General features: G+C 41.5%; 2 protein-coding genes across 3 annotated transcripts; one reads left to right on the top strand and one right to left on the bottom strand.

The window, feature by feature from the left end:
- The first annotated feature begins 1,379 nt into the window (after positions 1–1,379).
- LOC128741574 (protein-glucosylgalactosylhydroxylysine glucosidase-like) lies at positions 1,380–9,359 on the top strand. Of its 2 annotated transcripts, none has more exons than XM_053837496.1 (6): positions 1,380–1,668; positions 1,792–1,853; positions 3,742–4,051; positions 4,116–5,657; positions 5,715–6,196; positions 6,252–9,359. In XM_053837496.1, the coding sequence occupies exons 3-6, from the start codon at positions 3,951–3,953 to the stop codon at positions 6,434–6,436; spliced, it is 2,310 nt and encodes a 769-aa protein (XP_053693471.1). In that variant the 5' UTR covers positions 1,380–1,668; positions 1,792–1,853; positions 3,742–3,950; the 3' UTR covers positions 6,437–9,359. The 2 variants fall into 2 exon arrangements, with proteins under 2 accessions (XP_053693471.1, XP_053693470.1); XM_053837495.1 differs by having other exon boundaries at positions 1,380–1,737.
- A 4,881-nt stretch (positions 9,360–14,240) lies between these two features.
- Positions 14,241–16,744, bottom strand: LOC128740668 (protein-glucosylgalactosylhydroxylysine glucosidase-like). The gene is made up of 4 exons (XM_053836230.1): positions 16,656–16,744; positions 15,046–16,590; positions 14,499–14,983; positions 14,241–14,440 (listed from the first exon to the last, which is right to left on the bottom strand). The coding sequence occupies exons 1-4, from the start codon at positions 16,742–16,744 to the stop codon at positions 14,241–14,243; spliced, it is 2,319 nt and encodes a 772-aa protein (XP_053692205.1).
- Between the last annotated feature and the right edge of the window lie 907 nt (positions 16,745–17,651).

Here is a 17,651-nt window from a genome sequence, read left to right as displayed (position 1 = left end):
ATTGACGGCGATGAACTGGAAGTGGTTGATGAATTCGTATATTTGGGATCTCTGGTCACCGCCGACAATAATAGAGTAAGGAAGGAGATCCAACGACGCATTCAAGCTGGAAATCGACGCAAGACGCTATGATCAAGGAGCGTACGCCGCTGCACGAAGCTGATGATGTACAAACGATAGTCCTCTATGGGCTTGAGACAGTAAGACAGGAAGACATACGTACACTTGCCGTGAATGAAAGGTGTTGCGAACTATTTTTGGCGTAGTACAAACCGAAAGCGGGCAGTGGCGGAGGCGTATGAATCACGAGCTACAGGCACTACTTGGAGAGATTTCCATCGTAGACCTGGCGAGTTGGGAGATTACGATGGGCCGGCCACGTCGCAAGGATGTCGGACGACAGTGCAGTGAAATTCGTTCTCTTCAAGAACCCCACCGGAACCATGAATAGAGGGGCCCAACGTGCTAGATGGCTCGACCAGATTGAAGCCGACTTGCGTGTGTCGAGACGCGCAACAAATTGGCGACAAATAGCCCAGGACCGAGTACAATGGAGAGGAATTCTTGATACGGCAAGAGCCACCCCGGCTCTCGGCTGCTAAAGTGTGTAAGTATGTCCACCGACCAGCATGTATTTCGTTTTGGAAATATTTACGTTAAGTCCTATTTTCTCTGCTTCGCACTTGAGTCTGGTGTACTGTTGGGCCATCGCCGCAAATGTGCTGCCGACAATGCCCATGTCGGCAGACGAATCGACTAGATTTGTTGAAGGTTGAAAGTTCCTGAGTACTGAAATTTACCTTCTACATGTTGTTTATTTGGAGCATTTAAACGTAAAAGTGATAGGATACTCTAGTTTGATATATTCAGTTCAGATATAGTTTTACCAATATTAAATATAGTATCAAATACGCATTGAGATTGCTGACAGCTACCGTACGCACACTATGCCGCATATACGTACACGCGATTTGTTGCTGCTGCTGATGGTTTTTCCATGACGTTTTTCAAACTGGGGGAAAACAAACCACCAACACAACCGCAAATTAGCAAGCTCTATTCTTGAAACGGCAAATATTAGACTTAGTCTAATGAAAGTGGTGACGTCACAAATAAATACCATATGAGTCATTTGAATCATGTCAAGTGATCACTTTCCCGTGAGAAAAACCCACCCAGAAAAAAGCAATATTTGCCGTTTCAAGAATAGAGCTTGCTAATTTGCGGTTGTGTTGGTGGTTTGTTTTCCCCCAGTTTGAAAAACGTCATGGAAAAACCAGCAGCAGCGTGCCCGGAGTAGCGCAAAGCGAGCAAGCGACCTTTCATTGCATTTACTTTGAAACAACTGAAAACATGACAGCGGAGCGGGTAGCTGCCAGGCTGTCAGTGGGTGGATGATGGTTTGTGATGTGATGTGTTGGAAGTTCTTATCGATAGTGTTTTGAATTATTTGTTTTTCCGCAATATTTAGCAAAAAGTTGGCATAAAAAGGAGCAAATTTAGATAACATTAACTGCTGGGTTATTAGAAATGCAGTATTCCAAGTGATAATCGAGTGTGCAAGCGAATGGCTTGATTTTTTTTAGAGTAACGATGTCGGTACAGAAATAATGTGTACGTGGTGCAAATAAATTGCAAACCGGCCAAAGAGATACAAAATCTAATAACGTAAGCTTGTTTTTGTGTTTCAAGCAATTAGATTATTTGCTTGATGTAGTGAATAGAGAACTAAAATTGGTAATATCTTTTATTTACATGCCGGTTAATTGACTGACAATTTCACCATTTTAGGTACAGTGATTCCCTCCTTTATACTGGACTATTCAGCTTGCCGGTCGATCACAAGAGAAAAGGTAAGAAGAGTAAAGGTAAAACCTTTAAAACTAACTGAGTATAACTAGACGTTTTGCGTAATAATTCAATTGAAAAGGTTTAATTATTTAAATTCTAAGTGAATGTAAAACGATGAAAAAACAGCTTTTAATCATGGTTTATAAGCATATAACAATAATTCAGAAACTCAAATCTGATTTGGTCGATAACTGAGCGTCTAGACTCAGTAATGGTCAAACTGCGGCCGTTCTAAATGATTCATGCAGCCCACGGACGGATTTGAGGGATAATGGACTTATGACTAAAGTTTTTGATGACGCAGGGGCAGGCGTGGCATGCACTATTCGCTTCGATTTTGCTCTTTTGATTACTGGATCTCAGCCAAGCAAAATTTGAAAAAGTGGTGTTCGGGACATTTGTAGAACAAATAGTTGTCTACAATATTGATGAAAAAAGTAATGTTTTATCTCTTGTATTTACGCTGCTATAGGGCTGCAATGCCATTGGTAGCAACCTTATAGCGCCGTAAATACAAAAGATAAAACACTACGTTCTTCAGCAATTTTGCAGATAATAACTAATTCTGTAAATGTCCCATACAACAATTTTTCAAATTCTGCTTGGTTTAGGTGCAGTAATCAAAAAAGCAAAATCGAAGCAAAAAGTGCATGCCAAACCTGCACAGGGGTCACTCAGTTTAGTCGCAGTGCCTCGTGCATGTTGTGGATCTGAATGCTTTCCGGTTTAAACCTTGAGGTAATTCCTAGAAAATGGTTGTTGCTGCCGCATACTTTAGCCACCTTTAGCTTTTGCTATCCGTAGGAATGGCAAGAGGACATTAGGGCATAGTGAGCATATTCTAAGCTAAATTGTTACTTCAAAGATTGGAATATCTCAAAAATAAACTGTACTGAGCTATGTCAAAACGGTAATGTTTTAAAAATCTCGTATTCAATGTGCCATTTTCCTGTGAACAAAATATGAAAAAAACTAAACAGTTTAAATGCATTGGCAGAAAATAGAACTAAACAACATAAGAAGCCTGCAATGCTAGTCGTTGTTGCCTTTCAACCGTAGTTCCTAGGAAGTTTACCACATATTTTGGTTGAGTAATATATATAAAACTTATCGAAGAGTGACGAACGGTGCGCTGGCTTCTATATATGTCACATACTCTACCGCCTATTCGAAATATTATCAGCGCTTTCTTGTTGCGCATTTTGTACACTTTGAATTATCGGCTCATCCAAATTTTCCTTCCAAATGTTGACTCATATATTACATTTTAGATTATTGGGCTTAGCTTTGTATTAAGCAAAGGTCAATAGGAAAAGGAGAGTCTGACTAATTCATCTAGCAGGGCTTAAATACCGTTTTTAGTCTCATATCTGATTAAACAAACTTTACGTATACGCTAAATACTCGATTGCACTTTCAAAGAAATTTTTGACTGTACTACGAGTATCGTTGAACCGTACTAACTTATGAAAGTTTTTTTTAAGTTTCACTTATTCGAGCATTTTATGGAGAGCAATCACAGACACCAAAAAGGGTTAACAAATGTATTTTTAATGGAAATGTGACCTTTCCTCGTTAAGTAACGTAAAGCAAGGCAAAGAGCCAATATCTATCGTTATGATTTTGCGCTATAGATAACAGTTTCTGGGAAATAGTAAATAGTATTTTACCTGTTACAATATTTGGAAAATGATTTCATGCATTTATTAAAAGCTTTACACGTGAATAAACAACAAAATATTGTAATAACCTAGGTATAGAGATGTTGATTTTTCTGGTTGCATTGATGCTTAGATAATAATGATTCTATTTTGATACATCTGTTAATAATATACTCTCTTCAATCAATTTGAAACCGTCTGCATTAATTTGAATGACATTTTCTCCTAGGTCGATAACATTCAACAGATTTACAGCCGTATCTTATCTTGAAGTCGATATGCGATTATAGTTAGACGACAAACCTCAATTGTTGTATTTTAATACCCCGAAAACAGTCCCCTCCGAAGCGATTGAAAGGGGATACAAAATCGCATCTGGTTCAGTGCGTATCAGGTGCTTAGACCGAAAAGGTGAGCGCTCGTAGAGCGGTAATCAGAATGTGGCTGGCTAATTTAGCAGCCCTAGTAGTGATTACAGGTGCCCTTATCACCACCGGGGTGAGCGGAAATGATGCGAACTACCTGTTTACGACAGATAGGTGAGTAGACATTTTAAGTTTAGTAACGTTAATTTGTGCACTTCAAATATCAATTTTTTTGCAGATTACCAGAAAAGGCCGTCACACCAACGTTGGCAAATGGTAACATTGCCTTCGTAGTGTACGGCGATGCCGTTCACATGAACGGGGTTTACAACGGTCTCCGGGGTGTAAGCCACCGAGCCAGGATTCCAAACTATGCGAACATACAAATAACATTCTGTGCCGCCACGAACATAAACAAAACCAATTGTAACTATCAGCTGGATATGAAGTACAACAGGTTTGTTACTGTTTATGAGGATGTGACAGGTTTCCGAGTTGTTCATACGGTTTATCCAAACCGTTACTACGATAAGGTGATTGTTAATAAAATACGTATCCAACGGTTAAGCTCGCAAAGCATAATCAGTGTGCAACTGGAGCGGTACGCAGGTCAACCCAGCGTGGACGTGACGTTCAGTCAACCTCAGCTGGTAGACATTAATGGAGTGTTATATAATCGTCACTGTGGCACAACAAACCAAGTTGAAGATCCTCGGTATCAACAGTTTGGACACAACGTATGCGTTTATTTCACTCAATTACCACAGCAGATTTTACTGAGCGTTGACAAAACAGCAGAAGAATTCGAGTATTACACGGTTTTTGCACACTCAACTGTTGAAGCTGAAAACGAGATTAGAGCGATTAGTAACGCCCAATTCGCTGAATCTTTGCACACGCGAGAAATGGATCGTGTTTGGAGCAAATACGGAATTACGGTGGAAGGCAACGATGACCTGGATCGTGTTCTCAAAGCAAGCTCCTTCTATCTATCCAGTTCGTTGCCTGCCCAGTATACCAACCAACCGAGTAGTTATCCTTTCTATGGCCTCTCACCTTCCGGTTTGGGACGTGGTGGTGAGGTGGAAAAGGAATATCAAGGGCACAGCTTCTGGGACACCGAAATGTGGATGTACCCACCGGTTTTGTTGATGGATCCTGTCAACGCACGTAAATTACTTCACTATCGAACGGTTGTTCATCGGGCAGCTGCCGATAAAGCGGCTGAAAACGGATACGAAGGTTGGCAGTTCCCCTGGGAGTCTGCGTTTACTGGAACGGAGGTTACTCCCGATTGTTGTCCACACGTCTCAAATTATCAACATCACATCACTGCCGATATAGCATACGCTGCTCGGCTGTACTACTACGCAACTCAGGACGTTGAGTGGATGAGATCCGAAGGGTGTCGCCTGGCTTATGAAACTGCACGGTTTTGGAGGAGCCGAGCCGAGTACAACAATCAAACCGATTTGTACGATATCCACAGAATTATGGGACCCGATGAGGATCATCATGATATTACTAATAACGTGTTCACGAACGTAGTTGCCGCCCATAATCTCATGTTCGGGGACTTTGCCAGCTGTCTCTGCGCTGAAGCGTTGGATGCGTCGAATGAAGAACGCCGGGAGTTTACCAAAATCGCCAGAGCGTTAACGGAAGTTTTCGACAGACTAAGGGATTTCCATCCGCAGTACGCTGGATACACGCTAGGAACGATGATCAAGCAAGCCGACGTGGTCCTTCTCGGTTATCCGTTGGAATTTCCCATGAATGAGTAAGTAAAGCTACTGTTGATTCTATGGCCTTCATTTTAATTTGTTCCTCTTTCAAGGTCCACTAAAGCCAATAATTTAGGCTACTATAGTTTGGTAACCCGTCCGGATGGTCCAGCAATGACCTGGGCAATCCACACGATTGGTCATCTTGATTTGGAACAGCATGAAGCAGCACGAGCCATGTTCGTCAAGAGTTACCAACAGTACATGCGTGCACCGTTCAACGTGTGGAGTGAAAACGGTGATGGGACGGACGGCGCTGGAAATTTCATTACTGGTGCTGGAGGCTTTCTGCAGTCCGTTATCAACGGTTACGCCGGAGTACGTCTGCGACAGGGTGAACTGGTTGTTACACAACCACTGCTGCTACCGCAAACCAGCAGACTTTACATTCCGGAAATAAGCTATATGGGTGTGAGGTTCTATCTTGACATCCGTACCGGCCATGTGCGAATTGGTTTCAAAGAGGGTTCCCGCTTCGAAGCCGTGAAAGTTTTCATCGATGGAGAGGAGCACAATGTTACAGACACGGAGTTCAGTAAGTATGGCTTTGATAGTTGTGAATGGGTCTCTGAAAATATTCTTTTCCGTAGTTTCCTTCAACAATCAAGTGATTTTACGTCCAGCTTACGAGGCTAACGTTAACGGCTGCAAACTGCAGGAAACCCAAATCGGCATCAGGGTTGCCGATCAGGAAAGCTCCGGTTTTATGTCCCGTGTCAGTCCTATCATCATTGCCCTGCTGCTGGTAGCGCTTACTTTTCGGAAGTTCTTATGACCATTAATGAAACATCACGCTCCCGGTAGGGAGGGTGGTGACTCTAGAGGAGGAAACAATATCAATAGAAAAAAACGAAAACACCAGAAAGTTCCCAAACGGTTACGGCATCAATCATAGCTGTTGCGATTGTTGTAGGATTTTTTTTTGTTGATTTCGAAAATGTTTCGAATGCTTTCCTAGTACGGTTTGGTTTTCAACAACGCAATTCAGGCCCATTTGGATGACGGTAAATTGTGTAATTCAAGCAATTTGATCGATTATCTTATAATTTAAATAAAATTATCTGAAACGGCAGTGAAAGATTGATGAGCATAAACAGCATAACAGACTTGAAAAGAGTGTCTCGCTAAATTTTGCACTCATAAACAGTTAACACACTATCGAAATTGTCGGAGCTTATCAGTCAATGTGTTTTGAAAAAAAGAAACAAATTCAATTATATGAATATGCATACGCGAGATAACAATTGTGATCGATTGGAAGCCAGCAAACACGAATCTGCACGTAAGTAGATACTGTAGATAATTCGTGTATTTAACCCTCATAAAATTGTACTGGTTGATTCACAGTTTTTACAAAATGTTTTCCGTCGTAATTTAAGCAGATTTAGAATCGTGTTATGTTGCAAAAACTCTGCAATATGACCCTAAACAAACGAAATTTGTTACCGAAAGGTTTGGAAATAATAGAAAATAACATAGATGCTGCATTTTCTGATCGGTATCTTGATGTATTGATATAGGTTTCTCAAATTTATAAAGGATTTTTATTAGATAATTACGGGGAAATAATCTTTTAGAAAGTGGTTTATCCAATCAATTGTACATCTGTTAAAGAGTACTACAATTGATCAAAATAATAGTTGCAGTGGCTTGAGTTCCTTTACAAAGAATGCGTTACACAGGTAAACATAAATTTTATAGCTTATAACGCCAGTACAATAATTCTATGTTACCAAGAGCAGTTTCTAGGACCAGTTCTGGTCCATAGAAGCGTTATAGGTACGTTATAAAACCGTTATTGTTATTGAGGTTGTGTAGGTACCTATAGGTGAAGGGTGTTCTGATCAAAATTTGTTCAAACAAGAATGGGTGTGGGTTGGTTCAATTAAGTTTCGGTTGAGCGACCGGATTGTACAACCAACTATTCCATTTAATTCGTCGCAGAACGTTAGCTTACTCTCTACCCTACTTCTCGCTTCCATCAGTTTTTGTGACTTGCTCAAGTGCCGCTAGACGATGGTTCAATATTTCTCGATTGGGCGCAACCCTGATGTGTTGTGGGGGGTCTTTGTCCTTGGCCACCATCTGGAAGTTGTCTGCGGCATATTACTCCATGACCAAATCCGACCGAAACAGCACAGAACAACCTTGTTGCTTTAACGTAAATTTACTGGTAGACAGTCCCGGTTGGAGGAAAAATGCCACTATTCAAGCAGCCAAACCAAACTGTTCTGTGCGGATTTCGACAGTTTCATATGCTTGAAAATATCTGCCATTTCCCCTTCCGGTTGCGTCATAAAACTCCTACTCAGGAGCTGTCCTACTCAGGAACCCATCACTACGCGATCAAATTTCGTTAGCAACATCGTGTACCGTTTGAGGAATCGTGTTTTAGCCGCCTTACTTGGTTTATCATTGTAACTTGAAGTCATTACAGAGGAGTGTTATCCGTATCTTAACGAACGGTGCAGTCGACTTAACGAATAGCGCTATTTCAGAAAAAGCACCCGCCTGACAGATAAATTTGTTGCTAATATTGTTGAGTGAAACGTTATGCGGTGAATTGCTCTTTCTTTTTCGCATATGGTGAGATGCAGGCAACAAAAACATGGCGCCCATCACTTCCCCCTGGAGTCATTACCTTTTTAAACGTCACCTCGTTTTTAGCTTGACGTCTGGTTGTAGACAACCCTCCAAGCTTGTTTGCGACATCTCGAACAGAAAAGTTAGGGTTTCGCTTGAAAGCGCTCCCAGACCTGTTGTCGTTTGATTTGCTTCCTATCCAGGTTTCCTGGCTGTCGACTTCGATGCGGCAAATCCACTTGCTTGAACACCATTTTGATAATTGAAACGAATGTCAAAATCTAATTAGAGGCACGATTCTGAACACGCACTTCTACACAATAAAGGGTGCTCAGGTTTTTCTAAGCTCACAACTGAAAGAAGTTCATCAGGTTTAAGTTAGCCGAATTCTGATCGTAACACCCTTTATTGCTTAAGCTATTATAATTTTACTACAAATTCGTAAGGCAGTAATTGAAATCAAGAACTAACTAAATCAGCTATGGTATATAGCTTTAATTCTAATGGCAATAAAAACAATGTTGAAGCTGTATTCACGGAGGTTTAACGTAAAAACATCTAGGCTATAAAAATGTAGCTTTAGAACTAAAATCTGATCAAAATTTCTGTTCTGAATTCACAATAGAGATTATGATCAGAATCTGTATGATCAGAATGTAAAATTTGAAAACAACTAGCTCAACACATTCATACAACTTTACATAAACTAGTTAAATCTAATGGTTTATCGTTAGAATTTTCAAATATATTCCTAAATAGCTTTGAACAAGTCACGATCAGTAAGCATTTTGTTTGCATAGGAGCTTATTAAGTTTTTTTCTTGGGTTTTAGCTATGAGACAATTGATAAGGTATCTATTTCTATTTGAATAAAATGTTTTTTGTGACGATATGTATAGACGGAACCTATATTCTATAGAAGCAAAGAATAGGTATGTCCATTAAAAAAAACTTATCACAAACCTTGTCTCATAATTAGTCATATTGGGTAGTCTTAATAGTTTGCTCTTCGATCAGTAGCAAAAGTTTATATTTTTAAGCAATCTAAAGAGTGATGATTAATGTGTAACTATAATAGTGATTAGGATGGGTAAATAATATAATTGAGATGTTGAAGAGATTTGTGTTTTCATAATATAACGAAAGAAATATTTCAACGATCCATGTTCGCCGGTCCGGCAGAACACAGGGATGAAATCAGAGATCTCCATTGCCGATGGTTACCCGTCATGGTTTTCAGCTGTCGCCAGCACAGGTTTTTGCGGATAATCCAAATGTCTTTAGCTAAGTTGGGTTGCCCTAACCATCATCTGGCTCTGCCCTCTTCTTTGTTATCTCTACGAATTCCAATCAAGCGCTTCTTTGCAGATTCCTTTTGATCCGCTCCTCAAGCTGTGTCCGATGCTGCTTAGCAATCCGTTGATGAAAACGTTTGTGCTATTGAAAAACATTTTTTCGAACATTTTACCAATCTCTTGGTGCACTTATAGGCTGAATCTTACAACCGGGGTGCCTCTTGCCGTATCAAGAATTCCTCTCCATTGTCCTCGGTCCTGGGCGCTGGGCTACTCGTCGCCAATTCGTTGCGTGTTTATAGCTTTAACTTGGTCGAGCCATACGGCATGTTGGGCCCCTCTATTCCTGGTGCCGGTAGGATTCTTGAAGAGAACGAATTTCACTGCACAATCATCAGGCATCCTTGCGACGTGGCCGGCCCACCGTAGTCTCCCAACCTTCGCCGATGGGAATCTCTTCAAGTAGTACCTGCAACTGGTGGTTCATACACCTCGCCACTCTCCGCTTTCCGTTTGTACTACGTTTGTTCATCAGCTTTGTGCAGCGGCGTATGCTCCTTGATCAAAGCGTCTTACGGAGGATAAAGTAGGTTCAACTTCCAGCTTGAATGCGTCGTTGAATCTCCTTACTCGTATTATTATCGACGGTGACCATAGATCCCAAATATACGAATTCATCAACCACTTCCAGGTCATCGCCGTCAATAGTCTCACTGTCCGTGGGAGGCAAACGTTGCTTTCCCTGAAGCCTCTTCCTATCATATATTTGGTTTTCGACGCATTGATTGATAACCCTAACCCTATCCTCCTAGCCTCAGTTCGTAGATTGTTTCCGCCGTCCCAAAGCTTCTAGTAATGATGTCGAGGTCGTCTGTTAAGGCTAGGAGTTGGCTACTCTTGCTTAAGATCGTTCCTCTCGTATCGATGTCCGCTCGCCGGATCACACGTTCAATAGCGACATTGAATAACATACGGGATAGTCCGTCCCCCTTTCCGTAAGCCTCTGCGCGATTCGTAATGACTCGAGAGTGTTCCCGAAACGCGCACGTAGGGTAAAGAACTAGTTTTAAGCAGTCTAAGCGGGTCACTGATTGTTTTACCTTATTACAAGCGATGGGTTGACTAAGTGGGGAATATCAGCATACCAATCTTCTTGCTCTCTTTAGTTCTTCAAGCTGTTACCATTGGAAGACACTATTGTTGAGCTAAACTTTCGCTTTAACTTCGGAGCGGTGGAACTAATTTTGAACACACCGAACCCATTTTCACCCGCAGGGTGCTGTTTTCAGCAATCCTGAAATCTGAATTTTTTTACGTCCCGTTAAAAAATCCCTCGAACTTTTCCCCCTATTCAGTAAGTTCGCGTTCCTATCCGCGAGCTACTAATCGGCATCTGATGCGTAATCGGCATAGCGTATCGGCATATGCGTAAAATGCCATCTGTCTAAATTGTTTATCGGGGCGTACACTCACCGCACCGTTCGGCAAACGGTATTCGTCGTCTCTTTTATTCTCTGGTGTTCTTATGGGAAACTGCGAGTTTGACGTCTCACTCGCTGTTCATAAGGATGGTGGGAGAACAAAAGAGGCAAACATAGAAGTGCACACGATCTAACTTTAGAACAGTGTTGTCAAAGCAAATAACATTGAAACACATCGTTGCTTCATTAAATCACTGAGAAAATCTTCGAAAATTATTGAAAAAGCTGTCTTTTGTGTTGTTTTTAATAAAGAAAAATTAATTATGAACATACATTTCTCTTAAAAGTATTGAACCACGTTTTCACCATAGGAGGTTTCAGTTAATTTCAAACTTAAAATTCTTATTTCCAGAACCGAAACAGTATCTTGGCAACACGATAGTTCATCAGTTGTGCTGCAGCTGCTGCTACTGGTGAACAGGTTCCATCAATTCAGAATTTGTTTTCAGTTTTGTTAGAAAATAATAAAACTTTCGGCTAGTGACAAAGCCTTAGATAATAGAAAAAAAGAGACTGAATAATATGGTATGTGACAATTGAGTGCTTGACTTTCAGAGTGGTTGTAATCAGTGCTGAAAATTTGATGAATTCGTCAGTAGCAAGGTGGCGATTGTTGAAGAGCAGCTGAAAAATGTACGTTTTTGGACAACAATTTTTAATTCATCATATTTCTTGTCGGAAACCCAATAAATTGTGTTTGTGTAAACCAAATGTATGGTTAAGTGATTTGTGAAGATGATCCTATCAAAAGATTTTGAAAATATGAATAAAAAAGTGCATTTTCGGATCATTTATGTTCAACTGATTAAAATAGGTAACACTGCTTAACTCGTTCCTTACCCTACATCACTCATCACTCGCACCAGGGTAGCTTTGATCAGCCACGTCAGTTTGTCCGGAAAACTGTACTCGTGCATTATCTGCCATAGCTGTTCGCGTTCGACTGTATCGTATGCTGCTCTGAAATCCACGGATTTATGCTGCGTGGGCACGTTGTACTCTCTACATTTCTGAAGGATTTGTCGAAGAGTAAAAATTCGATCCGTAGTAGTCCGTCTGATACTAGCCTACGAATTCTCTTGCTATTGGGGATAGACGACGCAACCAAATCTTGGAGAGCACCTGGTAGGCAGCATTGACCAACGTGATCCCGCCGTCATTAGGGCAATCTAGCCGGACGCCGTTTTTGTAGATGGGACAGACTACACGTTCCATCCACTCCTCCACCCAAATCCTTGAAATCAGCCAGTGAAGTGCCGTTGCTAGCGGTTCTTGGCCATTTTTGTAGAGCTCTGCCGAGAGCCGGTCCTTTTCGGCGGCTCAAATGTTCTTGAGCTGACGAATTTCCCGCCGTGCTATATCGCCATTGAGGTGCTCATCGAAAAACTGCTTCCACCTGTCGACCACCTCGCGCTCGTTTGTAATTGGATCCCTCGTCTCTACACATGTCAGGTTGTGGCTCCAGGTGGCTTTGTGGGGAAAGAAAGTGCTTCTGATCGTCAAGCCTCGGGAAGCTACAAAGTTGATGCACCGCTGGTCGTTATCGTTCGTGTCGGTGTGCAGGCTATGGAACCCGATCACCGATCTATACATTGCTTCCCTGCCGACTTGGGCGTTTATATCCCCGATGACGATCTTGATATCCCTTGGAACACTCGGGTTCTCGTCGTCGGGTCTACCTTCGTGTGGACAATGCACGTTTTTGATGGTGTAAATGAAGAAGCGGCATTTTAAACACTAGAAACACTATTTAGATCGGTAGTCCTTTGCAGACTTGACTCTCACTCTAATGCTGTATTTCGACGGATCTTAATTTCGTTTGACTTATTTCGAATCTTCCATTTCATTTTGTTGACGAAATGGAGAATACCATCCACTTCCGTTCGATAAACCGATCCGTCGAAGTACATAAGAATGCTGTGTAACTTTGTTTAACGAAGACGTACGTCCACTTGCGGTATTCCAATGAAAAATGTTCCGGACTATTTTGAACCGTGTACAAGTAAGGAGTGGCGCATGCGCATGAAGCACGAGCAGGTCCCACCAGCATCCGGAATAAATGAGGCCAGCGTGCTAGATAGGCCGACTAGATCGAAGTAGTCTTGCGAGAGTTGAGAAGCTCAAAGAATTTGCAACCCAGGACCTAGTGGAATAGAGACGAGTGGAGTGAAGAAGAAGTGTTAGTGATGTCTGATGCCAATCATATTTCCTTTTGTTGATTTTCTATCGACGTTTCACGGGAAACACTTTTTTGTCATACTTTTCCAGTGACCGTTTAACAAGCCAGTCGTCGTATGTTCGAATATCGACTGAGTTTCCTGGATAGTACGGCTAGGCCAACTGCGCGGCATCTACCGCAGGCAGAATTTCAAGGAATCAAGTGGAACCAGAAATGATACCTAATTCCATTCAACTCTTTGAAACTAAGCGTGTGGATTTCTCGTACCAAATGCTTCCTATATTGGAGTGTTTAAAGACGTTGGAAGTATCTTTGCTATTTAAAGTTAAGTGATAGTAGTTAAGGACCCTCCGTGAGGAACTAATGGCATTTAGACCAGAAGCCAAGCTGAGAGATTTTGATTTGCTTTACCAAGCGACGGTGTGGTTGTTGTGGACGCTACAAGCGAGCCGGTTTGGTAATAATTAGCATTAGTCACAGCAGCACAACACTTCTGTTTTATCAGTGAACGTATGTATATTTCCGAATATACAAAAAGCACACACGGAGTAATTGATTGAATTTTGTTAAATAATTAGTCAACTAGGAAAAACACCAAAGTTCACCTTCGTTGATCGATTGCGTTTTTCAATCAATGCACAACAAATAGGGTATCGCATATGTTTTGGCCAGAGCGCTACGCGGTATATGTTACATATTGGCAAAATCAAATTGAAGTGGTCAATAACATATACACCTAACACCCTGGCCTAAACATATAATACGTTATCCTACACAGTCACTTATAAATCGATTTTTTATCCTATATTTGTTTTTACTCAATTTAAATTGATCATCGATGAAAGATGTTTCTTTCCATGTGAATATTTAAAAAACAATTCAGTTGAAGGGTGGTTTACTCAACAATTATACAACCAACAGAAGAAAAACAAAAACTTATTAAGTCTGCTTTATGCAAAACTTTTTTTAAACCATAGAGGGTTTGTAATACTAGGATGTATAAAGTATAAAGGATCAGTTTAGTATAAAGAAAATCTTATATTTAGAAAGCATACATCCATTTTCTAATCGTATAACCAACAACTATCGTAGCTACTATCAATCGTACTGACGTCATTACGCTGGCAGCACCGTCGTCCTGGTCTTCTAGTCTCATATTCATAGTGGTCGTCTTCAGCGTACATTCGTTTGCTGAACCTTCCGGTAGTATTTGCTGTAATCGAATGCTCCTCGTGGCGTACGCTGAAAATTCATATATTTGAATATCATTGTTCTACAATTATATTACAGGGAAACCTACCACCGCAAGAATCACACATTTCCCGTCCCGAGTCATCATCAACGAACAATTTAAGTGCTGTATTAGCCGATCCCGGTTTAAATATAACTGCAAACTTATCCGGCAAAATTTCCAACGAAAACCGACTCGTCAAATAATTTATTTCCGGAATGTATAGACGACTGGTTGCTGGAGGAAGAGTTGGATTTCTGATTTCGAACGAGTCATTTGATAAACGTATGCCTCCATAGCCATTTAAAATAGATTGGAGGAATCCACCTGCACCGGTGACAAAGTTCGATCCTTCCGCGAAGTCCAAAGGCATCTTGTTCCACACACTAAACGGTGGACGTAAGTATTCACGATAACTTTTCTCAAGAAGCGTAGCTGCGCGCTCTTTTTCACCCAATTCCAGCCAACCAATCGTGTGTATCGGCCAAGTCATTGCCGGACCATTTTGAACAGTAGCTTTTTCATAGACCTCAAGATTCCTTTTTTTCGTCGAACTGAAACAGTTTAGCTTGTTATGCTGGAAATTATAATTTCTTCATCAATAAAAAAAACTTACTCGTCCATTGGAAAAGCGAGCGGATAGATGAGCAGCACAGCATCGGCCTGACCGATCTCCGCACCGACAATGTATCTGTCAAACTGTGGATGATAGTCAGTACCTTCATCGTAGAGTAGTTGAAGGCTCTTTGCAACTTTAAGAAACTCCTTTTCGTCCTCATTCACCAACTTCAATGAGCTCCTACACATACAAGCCGCAAATTCTCCAAAGAAAAGATTGTGAGCCGCCACAACATTTGTGAACACATCATTGTACACGTTACGATTGAGCTCATCTGGACCAATCACAAAGCGAATGTCAAACTTATCTCGATCGGCGTTATAGGTCGCTCGACTTTTCCAAAACTTTGCGGTCTGATAGGCCAATTCACAACCATTCGTCTCCATCCAGTCCAAATCAGACGTGGCGAACAAATACTGCCGAGCAGCGAACGCAACGTCAGCTGTAATATGATGCTGCAAGGTCACTGCTTCTTCCGAAGATGAAACTTCACTACCGGTGTAAGCTGAAGACCAGGGATACTTCCAACCTTCGAATCCCTGATCGGCAGCGTTGGCTTCAAGACTTCTCCGTATGGTAGCACTTCTGTATTGCAACAGTTCACGAGCAGCTCGCGGATCTATCAACAATAAAACTGGGAAAATCCACATTTCCATATCCCACTGGTTGTGCCCTTGGAAACCTGGGCTCGAACCGCCACCTCGACCGATACCGGAAGGAGAAATTCCATACCCTTCAAAAACGCCTGGCTGACTGCTTGCTAGAGATTGAACATTACTGAACAATGCGAACGAGCTAGCCTTGATCGCTCGGTCCAATTCATCGTTTCCTTCCACGACAATGTCGTACCGGTCCCACAAGGCATTCATTTGTACCAAATGTGTTTGCTCAATATCTGCAGACATCAGTAATTTCATCTCATCCGCACCAACTGTTTCATTTCGAGCAAATACCGTATAGAAATAGTAGTCCTGTGAAGTTCTATCACCATCCAAAACTAAATACGTTACTTGAGAGTTTTTGTAGAAAACACAAACACGTGAACCGGCGGTTTGAAAAAAGAAATCTTCAACCTGATTTGTTTGACCGCACATGTACCAAACCGTTTGACCGTTTATGTCCTGGGCCTGCGTTGGTTCGAAAACTATGTCTTCAGAAGGAACGCCAGGATTTTGTACAATCCTTGCCATTAGCGTACCTTCACCATTAAGGCGTTGTATGCGGACACGATTGATAATCGCATGTTGGAAGAAACGGTGCGGATACACTTCGTGAATCAACCGCATCTGCCCGTTAGGATCGTTATATATAGTCCGGAAGCGACCAAATCTAATATCCAGCTGGTAGGAACAATTCGGCGATTCCTCTGCCTCTTCATAGGAACATTCCGGTAGTTGCAGTCTGGCGTAATTTGGTATTCGAGCCCGGTGGCTCTGGTTCGCCATACCGTTGTAAACTCCGCTCAGAAAGACGCTGTCGCTATGCACTACGAAGCCCAGATTTCCATTTGCGAGCGTTGGAATTGCGGCATTCTTCGGGAATCTGTCGTAAAATGAAAATAGTTTGAGAAACTGCACTTGAACTAAGCCTTATGTTTTACTACTCACTTTTCCGAGTTAAATAAATAATTGGAGTCATTTCCAAATGCGGAAACGGCAAAAAATACTACACTCGTTAGTAGAGATTTGGTCAGCATTATCAGTGTGACTATAAAGGTCGACAAATACACCTGCTCGCGAAAGGGTTCGATTTTGAACTGCGCTGTACTGTTTAATTTTTTCCTGGCCGAAATATTGGCATTTTGGGGGAAGTGATAACTAGGTGCAATAAATTATCCAAAGATAAGCTTGGTGAGGCGTTGAAATTGATAAATCGCAGTGACGTCACCGTCAAGGATTCCGCAATGGACAGTACATTTGCTCTCATCAAATAAATGGCGAAACAGCGTTTTATAATACAGAATTCCATGAATCGCATATTGCAGCCGACATTCGCAAAAAAACAGCTGTCTCGTCGTGTTCATTGGTTCGATTTATTCTGATAAGTTCATAAGGTCCTAGTGTTCAACACTTTTGGTCGCACGACAAGGCGCTCTCTGATGCAGTTATCAGTTTAAGTCGCTTAGCGCTGTAATCTGGACTATCCTAATTTGTAGTAATAAATATGAATAGTGTAGCAATCAGATTTAAAGATAACGTATTCGAAGCGGCTTATCAATAATATTTTTTGTTATCACTGATAGTCGAGTTCCATTCATTAACATATTGATTGACAACAGTGAAATTTGTCTTCTCTGCAAACATAATCGATTCCTGGTGTATAGATATGTGCCAGTGTTTCGGTTTTATTAGCAAATAAACCTCTATACATTGCAAAATAGGCGCGAATAAACACAGCTTGTTGCTTTAGATTCACTTGCTTCTAGCAGCATAGGGCCGGGCTGTATCAAGAATTTCTCCTCATTGTACGCGGTTCTGGGTTACAAATACGTTGAGCGTCTCGGCACACGCAAGTCAGCTTTAGTCTGGCGAGCCCTTTAGCAAGTTGGGTCCGTCTGTTCGTAGTGCCGGTTTCGAAGAGAACAGATTTTTGCCTCTCGGCTT

Source organism: Sabethes cyaneus, chromosome 3 (genome assembly GCF_943734655.1).
Source record: "Sabethes cyaneus chromosome 3, idSabCyanKW18_F2, whole genome shotgun sequence".
Lineage (NCBI taxonomy): Eukaryota > Metazoa > Arthropoda > Insecta > Diptera > Culicidae > Sabethes > Sabethes cyaneus.
The sequence above is the reverse complement of the archived record's forward strand: the minus strand, read 5'-3'. Positions and strand labels throughout refer to the sequence as shown.